We start from the raw sequence: 17,827 nt of genomic DNA, 5'->3' as shown, positions 1-17,827 counted from the left end.
TTTAGATGGATCAAATTGGGGTCGAGTCCACTTTGTGTTCAACAGACGTCTGTCCACTTCCGCTTAAAGGGTTAGAGTAGCCTTAAGTGCTTGCTGACCTTGGAGAGGGAGAGCTTCTCAACTGAAGAGCTCCATTTCGATATTTTCCAGAAAGTCTGCATTCTTCATTCTCCAAGTCTATGTCGGCCGGCTCGGGTGCCATGAGTGCGGGTTCCTCCAACGAGTCAGGTAGCGTAAAGTCTTTTTTGAGGTGTAGGGATTTTTTGTTGCTTTAAAAAAGAGCTTAAACGATTAAGGCTATTGCCACAATATGCAGTGCTCTTATACATACATGTATACAGTAGAACGATGGTCTAGCCGCCTTGATTGGTTGAATGAACAGCAAAATGTAATGTATTTCATATTCTAGTCGTAATTCTTGGCAATGTCCTGAGATTTGGCATCTGCTCAAAAATGGCCTTGGCTTGCTGAGAGTCAAGACACTTGTGCCATAGTAATTGTTAGGCCTTTTGAGGTTAAGAACCTTCCAGGGCTTCAGTGGAGAGGAGGTAATTCAGGGCAGAATAAGGAGAGAGGAAGAAAGGAGGATGGGGTGGGGTGGGGTGGGGTGGGGGGGGGGGATAGAAAGTCTCCTTTGATTCCAGTACCTTGCAGTTTTCTCTTTTCGCTTGTCGGGATAATTATATCACTTTGAAGCTGGATTTGGAAGGAGGTGGATGGGGTGGGTGGTTTCTGTGGTAATAAAAGCATGGCTGTTGCAGCTCTGGAGTTCTAGCCCTGGTCAAGCCTCAACTGCCAAAGAGAGGTAACGCAAGCGCACAGGTGTGTGCACGGGCCTCTCCTCTTTTGTTCTTTGGCTCCTGCCCCCCCCCCCCCCCCCCCCCCCCCCCCCCACTCCCCAAAACAAGGGGGACTTGGGTTAATGAAGTCCAGCTGCCTGCTTCCATAGCCAGGCGGTTGCCTGTCAGTCCACGCCTGCCTCACTTGCATAAACAAGAGCAGAGTAGCAGCTGTTGAGGAGGAAAGTGTGGTGTTTACGTCTAAACATCAAACACTCTTTCCACCACTGAAATAATGAGGTGGACTATAAAAATCAGTGATAGAAGATTTCCAGGCAGAGAGTTTCACGGCGGCTGCAAACAGGTTTTCCAGCAGTTAGTTGAGCATGGTAAAGAAGTCAAATTAGCGTGGTGAAATGTTTCATAATGATGGCGTTGTACTTGTGATGTTAGTGGGGGGGGGGGGAGGCACAGACCAGCAGCCGTTTGGATGTCGGTCTGTATTTGCATCTCCTCTGGCCTCACGACCGCTTTGATCATGCGAGCAAGACCTTCAGGCTTTGTGTCGTTCCCTCGGAACACCTGGAAAGTCCGTGCTGCGTGCCTTCAATGGACACACCTGCAGCACACGCGTGCAAGAACAGCAAGACGAAATGGACGGCTGCATTTTTGGGAAGCGCAGATCTGTCCAAGCAGCCACCCTCTCCCCTCCCCAGTCCAGGGCGTTTCACTTCACTCCCAGCTCTCTCTCACCCTCCGTGTCGGGATACTCCGGCCGAAACAGTCGGTCACGCTGCATAGCTCGTGTAAGTGTTCACACCTTGACGTCTTGACAGACCGAGGCGCTATTATCCGGCCTGGGAGGCCCTGGTTCTTTGGAGACTGACATGGAAAAAAAGTCCCCAGAGACTTACAGAGCAACTTGCTCTCTGCCAAAGCCTCGTCGGTTTCTGAATTACCTACAGGGCTTTTCAGGCCAGTGGGAGTTGTGATGTGGGTGTAGTGCTGCTGACATGTAGGCAATCTGGGAGGACCGGGGTGTTTCACTTACATAAGGTCATTGTACATACACTCTGTACATTTGGGTTAAGCTGTTTTGTACTTGCAGGCCCTTTCAGTTTGATATAACAAATGCAATGACTCATGATTGTTAAGTACTTGTTCAACACATTCAGATGAGTTACTGCAGATAATCAAACCGTGATGGTCTTTTTTGTTTTTGGAATGACCGTTCTTCTTTAAGTCACTTAAAAAATCAACAACAACTACAACAAAATGCAGACCTTGCAAAATCTGACCTGTGTGTGTGTGTGTGTGTGTGTGTGTGTGTGTGTGTGTGTGTGTGTGTGTGCGCATGCTTTTAATTTTCTGCTCGGCCTCTCTCACGCGCACGTCAGCATTACCCGCCTAACGTGACGAACAAGCTGTGACAGTGAAGAGCTGAAAGAAACTATCGCAAGAATGCTTCAGCATTTGCACATGAATTTCCTCAGCGCTTCTCTGAGAGAACTGGGGCCCCTGGCACATAAGTATCCACTGCTGAATGTGCACTAGTGCACGTGTGATTGTAGAAGCGTTACACTTTTTTTTTTTTTTAAACCCCTGTCCTTTTCTCTTCAGCCTCTTATCCCACCCCAGCTCGACTTGAGAGCAGCATTGTGTCTATGCCTGCACATCCCGACAGCGTCCTGCCCCTGCCAGGCATCAGGGAGGGGTCATCTGGTGACCCCGCCCTTGTCACGCCAGCTCGCCCTCGGCTCTGCTGGGGGCAGTAGGAACACTTTGCCCCTGACCAGAAGCTGTACCCAGAGACAGCTGAAGCATTCTGGGATATCCACTCACCCTTGACTCCTGTGAAAGAGTAAAACGGGGCGTCCTATGACTTGTGAACCCTTCCATAGTCAAGTCTGAACTCAACCACTGTTGCTCTTTTGTTAGAGGAGAGTTCCTTTAGGTTTGTTTGGGGTGTGACCTTGAATTTGCGATGATTCACACGTGACTTTGATTGTACAGTTGATGATCTGTCTGAATGTGTGAAAACATAGAGCACACTCTCTTTTCTACACATAGACTTTGACGCTGGTTGACTCGCCCATATCTGAATATTGGTCTTGAAGGCTCTCCTCTGGTTCTTCTAGAGGAGGAGGTTTGTTGGGTGTGCTGAACCATCCAGTCTGGATGCATCGTTTCCTGATATAGGAGCGAGATCATGTCACTGTCATCTGAGCAGCTAGGCTAATCCTGGCAGTGACACATAAGGGATTGCACTAGGTAGGCTCGTAGTCATATTGTACCTACCTGTGGCAGAACGGCAGGGATTATAGGATGAAAATGAAAGGTACGTGTTGCTTTCCATTTTGAATTTAATAATACAGCAAAGTGTAAATCAGTATAGCCTATGTTTATCTAATTTGGTTTATTGCTTTTGTAGCCATAGTTTTGAAGGTGCATTGCAAATTGGTGATGGTGGCCGTTTTCAGTCATCTTGTTCTAGACTAGAAAGGACTATTATTTGTGAATCCCTATTGGCATACATTGTAAGTGAATTTAGGGCTGGGCTTAATGTGCGTCCAGATTAATTGTACAGAAAACCCAGTCCTTGTAGTTTTGCTCCTTACACGCACCAGATTTTGTAATTTTTAACTATCATTGGTTTTGAGCTGAAAATGCACTTTGTAGTTCTCATATTCAAACATGGTTATTTCAAGATAATGTTCCCCATCTTCTGCCTTGCAATACTTTATACTCATTATTTAATCTTGAAACTCAGAGGTAATAAAGTAATGAAGTTCTTTACCCAAATAAGATGCAAGAGAACAAATGAGTTTCTCAATGCCGCAATGGTTTTCTTGAACATTTAAAGCAGTTTTGACCCCATCTTTACCATTTTACTTTCGTGTTGTCCAGGTTCCTGTAGACTAGTTGGAGAGCGAAAGTAGCATTTGAAAGCTCTCTCTTTCTCCCCCCCTGCCCCTTCACAGCCAGCTAAACACTTCTGAGTCATGGAATGTGAGACCCTGGAGATGTTTGGTCAGTTCTCGCTGCATAAAGCAGAGCATCTGGTGCTTTGCATGATTTGCCTGACCACAGTGTTCCTTATCGTCTTGATGTCCACTGCCTGGGTGATGCATGGCGGGAGGTCCAAGTGTGTTGGACCGGGAGGGGCGGTGGGGCTTGGGGATGGTGTTCTCCTACTATCCAACATATAGAAACCAGTGCTGCTTGTGTTTGAAGGACACACTTGGTGTGAAAAGGAGCAGGGTGTAGCTTGTTTTTTAAAATATTTTTCAATATGTCAAATCTCTATATGTCATATCTATATATCTGTGTATATATGTTTTTTGGTGATAGCTTTTCTCTTTTGTTGCCTGATCCTTGCATGCTGTATGTGTTTTTGACATTGACACATGAGGCCCACCTTCTGGTCCTTTTTTTAAATCAAGTACAGACAGTATTTCTCCGACATGTTCTTCAGAGAACATGATCTTGAGGCCTCCCTCCTCTCCTTCCTCTCACTGTTCCACCTTCAGGAATTTATAAGGCGGACCATGCTGCGACCTCGGACTCTATCTGCCCCACACGTGTGTTGCTGCCTGGGTCTAAACAGCCCCGCCGAACCACTGGTCCATTCCCCATGGCCCACAATACCAGTCACTCTCCACCCCTGGACTTTGGCACTTGAATGGATGGTCATGCATCACATGATCAGCATTATGCAGTCACAGGGCTTCAGGCAGCTTCCTGATTGGTTGGATTCAAGTCAACATCACTCCCCTTAATGTTTATTTTCACAAGAGAGATAAAACGGCCATTGCGTTGGCTTAGACGGAAGGTAGTTGCCCCGCATTTTAAAGTGTGTATTTGACCTCATTACTTTCAAAGTTCAACACATTCATTTTCATCCTCTCTTGGTTGCCAGTTTAGAAAGCTACCCTCTTTCACTGCAGAGCACTTAAAAGGGAAAGAGGGCTCCACTGTACTGGCTTGTGAGGCTGGTGTTGACCAGGCGTCTCCATGCATACTACACTGGGGCTCTGTGTAAGCAAACACGGCTTCGGAAAGGTGCTGAATGGAATTGTTTGTGTCTGGTGGAGTGGACCAAAACATTTCAAAGGTCGCAAGTTCTATAAAGAGGAACATTGACTTTTTTTTTTTGGACATTTCCTCCCTTGCACCTAAAAATACGTTAACAGTGGTTACTCAAAGAAGGAATCAAATTTAATTAAAGTCTGTTAAAGCCACAGAGGTGCAAAATGAACATTACTTTAAGTGAAGACATTAAATAAGAAGAATTAAGATTGGTGGCATCTGTGTTTGGATGGTGAGAGTGTAAAAGCAGCAACATTGATAACAGAAAAGCTTCAGAAGAACTTTAAGTGGTGTTTACACTTAACCAGTGTTTCTGCGTAATGAGCCTTGGCAGTGGTAGGCTGTGACCCAGATTAGTTTGAGCTCTGCCTTGATTCCCCAGGGGTTAAACGTACATGCGGTTAAACGTATACAGTTTTAAGACTATATGAAGGCTGACTCTGTGCTTAAAAACAACAGACTGAAAGCACACCAAGAACTGAAACTTATTTGTTCCAACACGTGTGACCATTGTAAGTCCTGCACGTCGCCTGCTAATAGCAACTGAAATGGGCATGGCATGACCTTTTACCGTGTGTGTGTGTGTGTGTGTGTGTCCTGTTGGCAGGTTGCATGGTGCGCTGGATTTGCCGCATGCCGTTTGCATGATCCCGTTCCGCACCTGCGTGGGCTTAAGTGATCGGCAGCAGCCATGGCCCACACCGTGCATCTTAATGGCAACAACGCAGGTAACGCCCCTCACACTCAAAATGGTTCCTTTATTCACAGCACTGGAGCGAGATCAAAAACACCATACAGGATATCACACATCCACTGTAACTAAAAGGAAGTTGTGATGTGGGATCAAACATTATGGGTTTCTATATGGCTTAATTATCACTTCAAAAGTTGCCACAACCAAGTATTTCATAAAGCCTGTTTAATGGTGGTCTTTGAAACAGTGGAACTTTGGAGGCCAATCAAAACCAGCCTTAGGGACTTTTAAGTGTGTTTTTTTTGTTTGTTTTGTTTGTTTGTGTGGGGATGTCACCATTCCTTGATCCATTTCTTGGCAACAGAAAAAACATATTGAATGTCTGGAATGCTGACTAAGTGGGTCATAGTCAGAGGCAGATAAATATTTGCTTGTGCAGCATGTGATTACATTGGGTTGTCCTCCACAGTCAGATGATAACACACTAATCGTCATATGTTCAATAAAAACAAATGCATGAAGGAACAAAAGCAGGTTTAATGCCATCACTGTCATTAAGCTTTGATGCCCACTGCTGTGATTGGTCAGAACTAAGGCCCAATGCTTTCATCCAGTGCTTACTTTTCTTGGAGACATAATATGATGACAGTTTCAGTAACTCGCACTGCAGCTTCAGCCATGAATAATGGAATTCCTTATCATAGTAATGAGGTAATAATGAATAGTGTATAGTCCCCATAAAGCGCATATAGTGTATAGCCGCCTGTCCCCATAAAGCGGTGGTTAAAGAAAGCCTTTCACAGAATGGCACTGTGCAAAATTTAACAAACAATAGTTACAGGCCACGTCCGTCAAACTGCATTTTTGGTGTGCCCACAGATGGGCTCAAGCAGTTTCTAATGCTCCAAGTGCGAAGTTCCTCCACTCTGAGCGTGTACGCGAGTGTGACGGAGGTGAGGTTTTTTGCAGGATGGTGTGAAATGCTCACTGGCAGCTGAACCCAGCCCTGCGCTCACACCTGCACCTCCGAACATTCCACCGCCCACTGCTCGCACGCAAGGAACTGGGGCAGACCAGACGTACGTTATCTCAAGCCCAACCTCCTATGACCCCTTTCCAAATATTTTTGTGTTTATTTACTTTGTAGCCTACGTACAACCCATAAAGCACACTACATACGTTTTGTGATTTGTGTGTGAAAATCCCCAAATATATACTGATGCTTAGCCCTTATCTGCTTTTTTAATGAAATAAAAGCATGCCTTTCTTGCATGAGAGGATGTGCCAGCATATTAGTGTTGGCCGGGGCCTTCGAAGGAGCGTTGGTGGCAAAGCAGTTTTCCAGCCTTTTTGCATGGAACCCATATACACAGTTGTGGTGCATCCAAACAGACACTGATTTCGATTTTTTTTTTTCTGACATATAGCATTGAAACAGTTTATTATCATTTGAGGCCTGTGTAGCCATCAGTTGTCATTTACGGTCTCCTCCCCTTGCTTTAACTACTGCTGCATCTCTAAGGCCATTTTCCCTGATTTTGGGATCAAATCCATCAAGTAGGTATAGCCGTCATTCCCAACTATGGTACGCAATGTATGTCTCTTGTGTTTCCAGGCTGTCTCACACCCTGCACTCTTGGCTTTTACTGCCAAGGCCTGTAAGTGTTTTAGTTGCTACCTTATGGCCCTTCAGCTCCAAGCACAGGGGAATGGGTTAATGACTCCCCCCTGCCACAGAGAGACATGTCTTAGTCGATTTTCACATCCATGCTTTCCTAAATGTCTTGTTTGGCTTGTTAGTTTTGGCAGGGCCAGTGCTGGTCCTGGATCTCCCGCCGTCCCACGTTGCGTTTAAACGCGGCCGGCCGGACGACCTCCCCCAGAGTGCAGCTCTTCTCAGTCCACTTCCTGCACGCCTGGTCCTATTCATGGCTGACTGTGGCTGCTGGAGTTGTTGTGCAACGCTGCATGCTTATTTGTTTCAGAGGTCTCTGGATTACACGGATTCCCGTGGCAATTAAACGTCGGCGGGGTGACGTGGTTTCCCTGGGCAGGGTCAGGAAATACCAAGCCAGCTGGGAGAAAAAAGGGCCCCTGTATTGCTCAGAGAGAGAGGAGGGGGGAGGGGAGGGGGTTGCCTGCCTGACTGCCTCAGTGGTAACCAGCTACACCAGTGCTTCTCCAGTTCATGTCACTAAATGGAGTATTATATTCACTGTGTGGATTCAGAGGTGGGTGAAGAGAAGCGAGTGTGCTAACTGAATGGCCTTCTGTTCTGCTTACCGTTGTATCATGCTGTACACTGCTCTTTAGTTGATGTGAAAAACACAGGAATGCTCCTGATTCATTAGAAAAAAATATTTTGAATACAAAATGGTCTTATTTTGGGTTAGAAATGTGGAATAGGCAAACCTAATTCCTAGACTGCTACTGTATTAGAATAGATGGACAATTAATCAGTTTGTTTTATCCATATTTTATATGTAGGTTGATTTAGTATTGATTCCAAACTTTCATGTTTGTCTTTTATATTTAAACTGCTTTGTTCTTGGTTCATTTCACATATTGAAAAGCTTAAGGAACAGAAAGCTGAGTTTGTATGTCTACCGTGACATTCTTTCTAACTGTCATGCAGAAATCAATCACAGCTGCCTGAAGTATGTAAGGAGATGCTCTGTTTTAAAGCTACACTAACATGCACTATGGTAATTGTAGTCCATATTGAACTGAGCTTGGGACTGTTTGCTCACTTGTTATTTTTCAATTCAACAGAAGCTTCACATTCAGTTTAGTTCTTTACTGATTTATGGTAGTGTGGAATGATGCCATTTGGGAATGTGACATTTTAAGTTCATGTGAAAATGTGACATTTTAAGGAATTTTCTAAAGCCATATCAGGATCTTTTCAGTGTTTCTGAGGACAAAACTTTGAAAAGCAAAACTAGTCAGCCATCTCCCTTACCCATTTTACATCATCATGTTGTTGTCCCACATACCATGAGGGTCTTAGGTGTGAAGTGCCAAGTTCAAGAAGCGTCTTAAACTGTGTTTGCCACTTTAAAATGGGCTTGCACGTGATGTTTTCCCCCACATTGTGAGAAACAGGCCTGTCTGCCTTTTATTTTCATTGCAAACATTCGGCAGATTCCACTGTCCAAGGTGACATACGAGTTCTCCGAGTCTTCGCTGCGTGTACCGGGGACTCTGTCTGCTGAGGAACGGCATTTCATAGGCCCCCACACTTGAGTCTGTAGTGTGAGAGATGATCACTGTCCAGAGAAGCAGAAGTCAGACTCGTAGGTCTGGCGATAGTTCTCTTGCCCCAGTGGCTGAGATTTATAGGTAAAGAAGGATCCAAGATGTGTAACTATTTCATGCCCATTCTTTAGCAGTTGTCATTGAGGCAGACAAAACGGAGGCAGTGGAAGCACCGTGTGATTGGTGGAGGCTGCCAGCCAATGGCGAGCTGAGCTGAAGCGTTTCCCCTTATGGTGAATGTTGAGTGTGTTCTCGGTAGTGTATCATCCTAGTCTGTGTGCACTCCGGCTCCACTGTGTCTCCTGCTGTGTCTGTGTGCTGTGTTTCTTTGCGCTAGGCAGAATGCCGTCTCAGACATTGTCTGTTTACTGCTCTCCACTAATGTTGCAGTTGGTCAGTTGCGACTGTGCCGGCAGGTTCTGGCCAACACTAGTCACCTCCTCCTACTTTGTAACAAAGCTTAAGGAAAACATAAGCATGTCACTGTGTTTGATTAGCTCCTGCATAAACAGTGTTTGCTGGTACTGTGGTTAAGGCTCTTTTCCGGTGACAGAGCAACACCTCAGCCCTTGCTCAAAACATTTTATCGTCTTTCTCCTTCACTTTTGATAATGCCTTACTGTCTTAGCAAGTAGGCACTTAACTAAAGTGAACTAAAAATCATTTAAAGAAGTCTGGGCTCTGCACACTCCCATAAGTAATTTCTGGTTTGTTTCTTTCCTGTGGGAACTGTTTTGAGTTCTTGAGCTTGCTAAGGATATTGTCCTCCTATTAGTGTCCACCCACAGGGGGCTCATGGGACTCTTTAGGCTGATAGGCCTCTGAAATTTGTTCACAAACAGCTCAATGATGACACAATTGTGCCTCTCAGTCTGGTGTGTTTGCTCATCCAGCTGGAGCTATCTTCGGGGTCTGAATCCCTATTGGCCAGTATTGTTCCCTTACTTGTGCTTTAGCCAATGACCTTCAGTTAGGCATATGCCTCGTCAAAAGAACAGTGCCATTACTTGAGGCAACCTATTCAGGAAACTGTGACCAAGAATAAACAGGTGAGGACAAAAGGACAAACATTTAAAATAAGAAAACAAATATCTACTGTTCTCTTTTTTTTTTTTACATTTGGAGTTTGTAAAATTAGAGGCAGCTTAGATTCTGAGCTTTATGTTCCTGAATCTAAAACACTAAGATGGCAGTTAACATTTTACCTGACATGCATGTGTTCAAACTGCCACTAGTGGTCATTCGTTCTTTTTATATTGACTACAAGGGAACAGATTTGCTCAAACAGATTGTTCATTGAATTACTGTTCACATCTGCATGTCCCAAAGGGGAGACTAAAAAGAGGTTTTAGTGTCTGTCGGTCGCTACCGGCTTGTGTAATTCTAGATCGGACAGGGCAGCGATGGATTATTCTTGTCTTGCCTACCCCTGTTATTGCTCCCTTTCTGGTGCACCCTGGGTGTTTGCAGGTCTCTGCACGATGAGGTCAGAGCTCAGCTGCCCATGGCTCTGGTTGTTTATACCAGACTGGCCTGTGATAATCTCCTTGTGTTGTGATTGTCACCCAACAAGCTAGGAGTGCTATACATGAACTGTAAAATGGCTCAGAGTGCTGAAAATGCTGAACAGTGTTTTCACCGAGTACATTTAAAATATATTTATCTCAGTCATTTGGGAAGACTGAAAAAGAAAACATTGACTAAATGTTGACTTTTAATTTGGTACAACTGCTAAGAAAATACACTACAAATGAATGAACTGGATTGATTTTTTTTTTTTTTGTTTTTTGATCTTTAGATATTGTGTATCTATATAGTTTGTACGAAATAGTAGATGTTACATAGAAAAAATGCCTGAAATAATGCTTTGATAACGGTTTCCCTGTTTGAGTAGTGGTTATGAAGCATTAAAAAAAATCTTTCACAAGGCAGAAGAAAGAGTGAAAGTTGCATGTGATTGGTGGAGACAGCCAGCCTATGGCAAGCTGAGCTAAACTTGGCTAGGTTTACACCAATAGTGGAATTTTTCCCCTTATGGGGTGAAGGTTGAGAAAGTGCTCAGTACGCGAAGGACCCCTCCTGCAGCTTGTGCTGTTTCCTAACGGCTGTTGCAGCCAGCGAGAGACCGTGGAGCTCTGAAGTAGGACTGTAGTTTGACATGCGGTAAGTCAGGCTTGAACAATAAGAGATTAGATAAGCAAAACTCTGGGTGCAAGTTTTGCTGAGGATTCACAAATGGTGAAGTGAACTTTGAAGACGTTTTACATGCTTCCTTCAAGCAGCGATGTGTTTTAGTGCGTTGCGAATCAATTTTTCAAAACCATGGTTTCTGAAGTATGCAGCTTGTGGCAGGATTTTTCTGTTTAAAGTATGGCATTTGGTATGTGATAAGGATTATAATTGATACTCCTTGGCTGCTAGCTGAAGGAACATTTTAATTTTTCCTATATAGTGCCAGAAGTAATTTTGAGCAAAAATGTCTGTTCTCTGTCTTTGCCCTTAACCCAACCCCCTGCTCCACCTCTCTTTGTTAATAAAACATGGTCTCATATTAATATGTAATTCCATTAGATCATCTAGAGTATATACCAATCCTATTCTGTCAAAGTATACAATGGGGAAAGAGCACGTAAGGCCTATAGGACACTTGTTTTTCTTAATGATATATCTGTAATGTAAATTAGCTTATTCACAGTATTGATTGATATCAATTGATCAGCCACTAATAAAGCATCTAATACATGTGTACCTGCTCAAGCATATCTGGCTGGTGGTCTGCTTCCACATCTTCTTGGCATTTGTTGCAAGTGTTTGTGCATGTGTAAGCGGATAATGTGACCGTGTTTCCAATAAAAGTTAACAGTCATTTTTAAGAGCGATTACCCATCTGGCTTTTAGGTTAATGGAAAACTGCATAAAAAAGGATCAGTTACAGTTATAGCTCAGTTTTAGAGAAAGAGTTCTTAAACTTATAAAATGGTGGTCTATGTTGCAAAATTAAGGAAGAAATTTATTTCAGTTACTCCATTGTATATGGTCATTTATGTCTGTGCAATATGTGGGTTTTAGGAATTTTGTCACATAAAACAAAACCTTAAATGACTTATAAGTAAATGATGTACATTTACATTTATTTTACATGTTCATCCTGCAGTGTTGACCTTCTTCATCTTGTGCTCCACAGAAAGAGATGAAGATGACAAGGAGCCTGGCACTCCCTATTATCTGGAAACCCCATATGGTTATCAACTCGACCTGGACTTCCTAAAGTACGTGGATGACATAGAAAGGGGAAACACAATCAAAAAGCTGAACATTCAACGTAAACCCAAACCGCCCAGGTCTGCGGCACCCCCTCGTAGAGGCGGTCAGTCTGAGTGGACGTCAACGGACTCCCTGTCCTCCTCCAACAGCGATGAGAGCAAGCAGTCACCGGTGTTCTTCACATCCCGGAGCAAGCTAGCCTCCTTGGGTCACAATGCCCAAGCCCACGAGGCCCCTCGGGCCTTTGTGAACGCCCCGGAGGCCAAGCAGCCGCAACAACAGCAGCAGCCGCCGCTGCCGCCACCTTCGCCCTGCCTCCCTCGCCACAACCCCCTGGTGGAGAAGACGCTGATGGAGACTCGGAGGCGGCTGGAACAGGAGCGGCTCCTCATGCAGCCGTCGGCCGGTGAGCCGCCCCGCAGGCGCCTGGCCAGCTTCGGTGGGATGGGCTCCAGCAGCTCCCTGTCATCATACGGAGGCTCGTACGGGCCGAGCCACATCTCGCCCAATTCGAATTCTCTGCAGCACAATGGACATTTGCCCAACGGTGAATACAATCTCTATGCGACCTCCTCCATGGGCAGCTCCATACGTCACAGCCCACTCAGCTCGGGCATGACCACGCCAGTGACCAACATCAGCCCTTTGCACCTGCAGAATATACGTGACCAGATGGTGGTGGCACTCAAGCGACTTAAAGAGCTTGAGGAGCAGGTGAAAGCCATCCCGATCCTTCAAGTCAAGATCTCAGTCTTGCAGGAGGAAAAGAGACAACTGGTGTCACAGATGAAAAACTCCAAATTAGCTGGGCAGGGCCAACCCGGGGGCTTCCGGAAGCGATCCTACAGTGTTGGCAGTGCCGACCAGTATGAACCAGTGGCCCAGCTTCAGTCAGGCTCCGAGTTACATATTGATGAGTCAGAGAATGTGGAGCAGAGCTCACAAAGGCTACGGGAGTTTCAGCAGTTGACAGCCGAGGTTCAGGCTTTGGAGCGGAAGATCCAGGATAGCAGTGAGGAACCGGAGCGTGGCTTACGCCAAACCCAGCACGACACAAACCAGAATGTCTTACAAAGGCAGTGGAGCCGTCAATGTAAGTCCATCGGCGTGGGTGCAGATGAGAACATGAACGATGTGGTGATCTACAGAAAGTCTCCAGGGTGGTGCAAGGATGTGTCTATAGGGACAGAGCAGGAAACGAGGAGCACAGGAGTAGGAGTGACTGAAGCCATGCTGGGCATGAGCACTGAGGCCGAGGCTGAAATCGAGTTGCAGCACCAGACCATTGAGGCCCTTAAAGAGAAGATCTATAGACTGGAGGTACAGCTGAAAGAAACGACTCATGAGATGGAGATGGGCAAACTCAAGCTGGAGCTTCAAGTGGCTGGCTCACGGAAGAAAACCGACAAGGGCTTGTTGGCAAGGCCTGAGATGTACAGCACTTCAGTGGAGGCCAAGGTCTCGACGCAGAGTCAAGGGGTGGGGAACCATTACGAGTGTAGCGATGTCGGCGTAGGCCATGTTTCTCAGACACACACCATAGGTGTCTGTTGTAGACCAGAAATAAAGCATGTTGCTGTGGGTCCAGAATTGCCAATGGAGAGGTGGGTTGTACAAGAACGTGTAGAGGTTCAAGATCAATGTGTAGGAAGACGAGTTGTAATGTGCCACCAGAACGTGGGGGTGGAAGTAAGTAAGTCTGAGATGGGAGTCAACACTGAGCTAACCGTGGAAAGTTTACGACTTTGTAAGACAGAGCCTGAACAGGAAAAGGAGTTCAGGTGCGTTGGTTGTGGAGACTGCTCAGTGGATGTAGTGGTTAGTCCCATTAAAGAGCTGCTGTCTAAGGATACATCAACCGACATTGTGAGTAAAACCGACTCCGCCGTAATGGTTTTGCCCACAGTGTTTTCGCAGCATACAAACACAGAAGTGAAGACTGCAGGTAAATCCACAAACACAGAGAGCGCCGTCCTCATCGATTCCAGCACAATTACACAGCCGAACTCGACAGACAAGCAAACGAGCACCATACCATTAGAAACCCGCACGATTGCTGTTGGAGAAGGTCTAGTGAAAGACATCCAAGCCGCGGTAAAGGCTCGCTCTGTTGCAGTGGGTACCACGGCATCAGGGGAGCCTACTGAGAAAATTAACTCATCCAAAACCAAAGAGAGTGGAATTGGGAACGCTAGTATAAATGAGAACTTTTTGGTGGGTCTCAAAACCCGCAACATAGCATGTGGCCCCTCTCAACCCTTCAACCAAACCCAGGAGAAGAGCGTGGCCACAGGACAAACGGTAGCTATGGAGGCGCTGCCATCGCAGTCAAATGCTGGAACTGGGGTGAGCTTGGACCACTACATAGAGAGAGTCCAGAAGCTCCTGCAGGAGCAGCAGATGTTGCTGGCAGAGAACTACAGCGAGCTCGCCGATGCCTTCGGCCCACCGCAGCAGTCCCAGTTCAGCTCCATCAACAGCGAGCTGGTAACCACTCTGTCGTCCATCAACTCTGTAATGAAGTATGGTAGCGCTGAGGATCTCTGCGATGTGGACCTCAGGAAGCTGCAGACGGACTCGGGCAATGTCCGAACAGGTTAGCCATGTTTGCCTAGCAACTATAATACTTCACAGCTATTTGTTATATTCCTATATTGTTTGCTCTTACAGAAAAAAATAACACTGTTTATTTAAAGCCTGGTTAAATGTTGAACATGCGCTCTGCACAGATTCATAATGAACAAAGCCACTAAACATCTTGAACTTGTTTTTGTAGTCTTTGCCATTTTACGTGCTGCTCTGGGCAGTTTCCATTCATTTTGAATGCACAGTGTTTAAAAGCCTACAGTACTAATACAAAATGACTAAGATGCCTTACTGATAATGTTCAGTACAGATCTGTACAAATCCAGATGCAAAAGAAAGGACTCCAGTTTAGGCCTAATACACTGATTGAGTGCATGGCTGTGATCTCTTTGTTTTATTTTTTTTTTGGCAAATTTTTGGCAAGGGGAAGATGACGAGTGAGACGTGGGGTTCACCCTGTGCCTGTTCAGAGAGGCTCGACGGGACGTGACAGGCCAAAGTCATCTCTGACCCTGAAAAATGCACGGGGGAGCTTTGACAATAAAACCAACTATGAGCTCATCTTGTTAGGGAGGTAGAAGCTTGCATGCAATAGTTAGCTGCTGTTCCTGCCAGTGCTGAATCATACCTCATGACTGTTATGTAACAGCCAGTAGCATTGTTTGGAGACAAGACTGGCAAATGTAGATTAAGCTGGTCCTTTAGATTTTTTTTCCAGATAAATTGAATGTCTGGTAATGTTTTAATAAGATGGCGAGAAAGAATGGAAATCTGATTTAGATAATCATGGAAAGTAAAGCTTTGTTCTCGAGACTGAATAAACTCTGTGTCAAACTGTTAACTGGATATTCACATACAATAAAAACAACAAAGTCTTAGTTCGACGTGCTTCAGTACTGAACAGTGTCTCATTGTCTATGTCAATATAGGCTATTTAATTTGGTTGCTTGTGAGCAGGGTTAAATGCTTCAATTATCCCTTGTGGCTCTAACAAGCCCCACAGTTTGTACTTTGTATGTGCCACCATTTTCGCCCTAATACACGGTGTTCCAAAGCTATAAATAGGCATTACTTTGTCTGTTTTACTATTACAAAATGAGAATTTGAACACGAGCATTAAATACTTGTGGGAGATGGTTATTTCAGACTTTTGCCCAGACTTGAGAGTTTCCATTTCTGCTGCTGCCCAGTGTAGTTCTGGATTAGTGCGAGGGTCTGGTCAGGTACTCTTCACAGCAGATGCACTTCCTGAGAAATGTCTGCTTCAGCAAAAAGTAGAAGAGGGTTTGATACATGTCATATTACATTCAGACTCGGTTTGGTGCTTGAAAATGGTACTCCGCCAACACATTTTGTGCTTCCCACTAAATGACCCATTGCCACTAAGACTAAACTAAGCTGTTAGCTTACCAGCTGTCAGAAACATTCAAAACAACTTATATTGCCTTGTTTTGCTTCAAGTGGAAAGAGTAGCTTGTAGCTAATGCATTATGTTACCCAGGCTTTATATAAAAAAATAACACAATAATATCAATCACGTCTGATGCTTATTTAAGCACATATGACAAATAACTGTAAAAAATCCTTATTTATTGGCAGTCATGTGGAGCCTGAATGAATATGTTTTCATGGTTCATGTCATACGCAATGAAATACAGCTCCATAGATCTCTGGGGGTATTTGTGTTCCTCCCAGAGAAAGACAAACATATCCCATTCCTCGCAAGTTTCTGCAAGTCGCTTCAAGAAAATTCCTGTTGGAAGCAAGACTGTCATTTGCGTATTAGGTTGGAACAAAAACACTTAGTGGAGAGAAAAACAGGAGTCCTAGTAATTAAACTAATGAATGTGGATCCAGTTCTGTCTCAGCTTGCGTTTGCCTTTGCCGTACTCTAGTGGAAATATGTTTGCTAGTAGGGAAGAGAGCTGGCCATATAAACTCCTCTACACATCCTTCACATCCTATTCATGCACATTTTTGCATGAAAATGCATGCGTGATGCGTCTCAGAACTGATGGGTTGTTTGTGTGTCTTCCTTATTCCCTCGTTCAGCGCCGACGTCCGTCTCCTGCTCTTCCTCTCTTGCTTCTCTCTGCTCAGACACACATGGCGCCAGCTCCCACGACCAGAGTGCCGCACCTCAGAAGATCCGTATGGACCTGCAGATGTCCAGCGCTCTCCGTGGTGAGTTAACAAATCTGACATCAGCAGCGAATTAAAACCGGCCTCCGCCGGCCTGATCGATGCTCTGGCGTGGGATAATCGTCACGCCGTACTAACAGAGCCGTCTCGTGGTTTTGCTTGAATATAAGTCACTTCTTTATCTTTGCGTCTGCTCCAAGGAACAAAATAGCTGTGTTGGTGAGAGGCGTGAGTGACTCGGCCCCTGCCGAGTGTGTTTGAAGAGCAAACAGCAGATTAATGCACTAGGCCTGGGCGCTCTGCTCTCACCTGTCAAAATAAAGGAACCCTGGGTAATGACCGCCTCAGACGGGGAGAGAGGAGGCAGACACAGGGTACATGTGCGAAACATGTTCTGGCACTTCACAGAACGCTTCTTTTTTCGGTCTCTGTGGAGAGAGGCGGAGGTCCTCTTTGGTATTTGGCACTGTGGAGTCTGTATTTAAAATGTTTGGGATAGCTTTGGGTTTGGGACAGGTTTCTATGCCTCACAGGATCAGACGTTTTCTTGTGTTTGACTCTTTATAAGGAAATATTTCTCCAAAACATTGTTGGTATTTCCTATATAAAAACTTTGGGGAATTTGGGCACTCTGGTGCTCATTTGGCTCGTCACATTTTTTGATGAGATTTTTTTTTTAAGGTTTTTTAAAAATACTTTAATGCATTGTGAAGACTGGAAGTTAGTCTTCACAATGCATGTGCATGTGAACACCCTAGTGTTTGTGTCCAAATAAGAAAGACTGGCAAAGCACAGCTTATGGCCTTGATTAGTGGTTGTTGGCCTTTGGAAATGTTGAGGAAGCTTGCTCACTTCCCTGCGATCTCAGTGAAATTGTACGGCCCGCTTTGCATGCCAAGCAAGATTGTCAAGTGTTAACAGCTGGTTTGAATCAGACCCTGGTGTCTGCTTGTTTGGGTGTTTCTGTCCACTTCGGCAGTGGTAACAAGCTCTTGAGTGCCCCCCCTTGTGGCCC

The 17,827-nt window shown here is 45.1% G+C and overlaps 1 protein-coding gene across 6 annotated transcripts in view; it reads left to right on the top strand.

Moving 5' to 3' along the window:
* kank1a (KN motif and ankyrin repeat domains 1a) overlaps nt 1–17,827 on the top strand; it is a 43,137-nt gene that overhangs the window by 21,339 nt on the left and 3,971 nt on the right. Inside the window, exons 1-4 of one of the 6 annotated variants that reach the window (XM_076997603.1) lie at nt 75–228; nt 5,476–5,596; nt 12,005–14,680; nt 16,723–16,854. In XM_076997603.1, the coding sequence (XP_076853718.1) occupies nt 5,560–5,596; nt 12,005–14,680; nt 16,723–16,854 (2,845 nt within the window). In that variant the 5' untranslated portion in view covers nt 75–228; nt 5,476–5,559. Of the gene's footprint in view, nt 1–42; nt 229–2,930; nt 3,118–3,766; nt 3,810–5,475; nt 5,597–12,004; nt 14,681–16,722; nt 16,855–17,827 lie in introns of those variants that run through there. The other 5 variants (XM_076997604.1, XM_076997602.1, XM_076997606.1 and 2 more) reach the window with 5 other exon arrangements.

This window comes from Brachyhypopomus gauderio, chromosome 3, assembly GCF_052324685.1.
Source record: "Brachyhypopomus gauderio isolate BG-103 chromosome 3, BGAUD_0.2, whole genome shotgun sequence".
Taxonomy (NCBI): Eukaryota; Metazoa; Chordata; class Actinopteri; order Gymnotiformes; family Hypopomidae; genus Brachyhypopomus; species Brachyhypopomus gauderio.
Note: the sequence above shows the minus strand (reverse complement) of the source record. Positions and strands in the feature narration are given on the sequence as shown.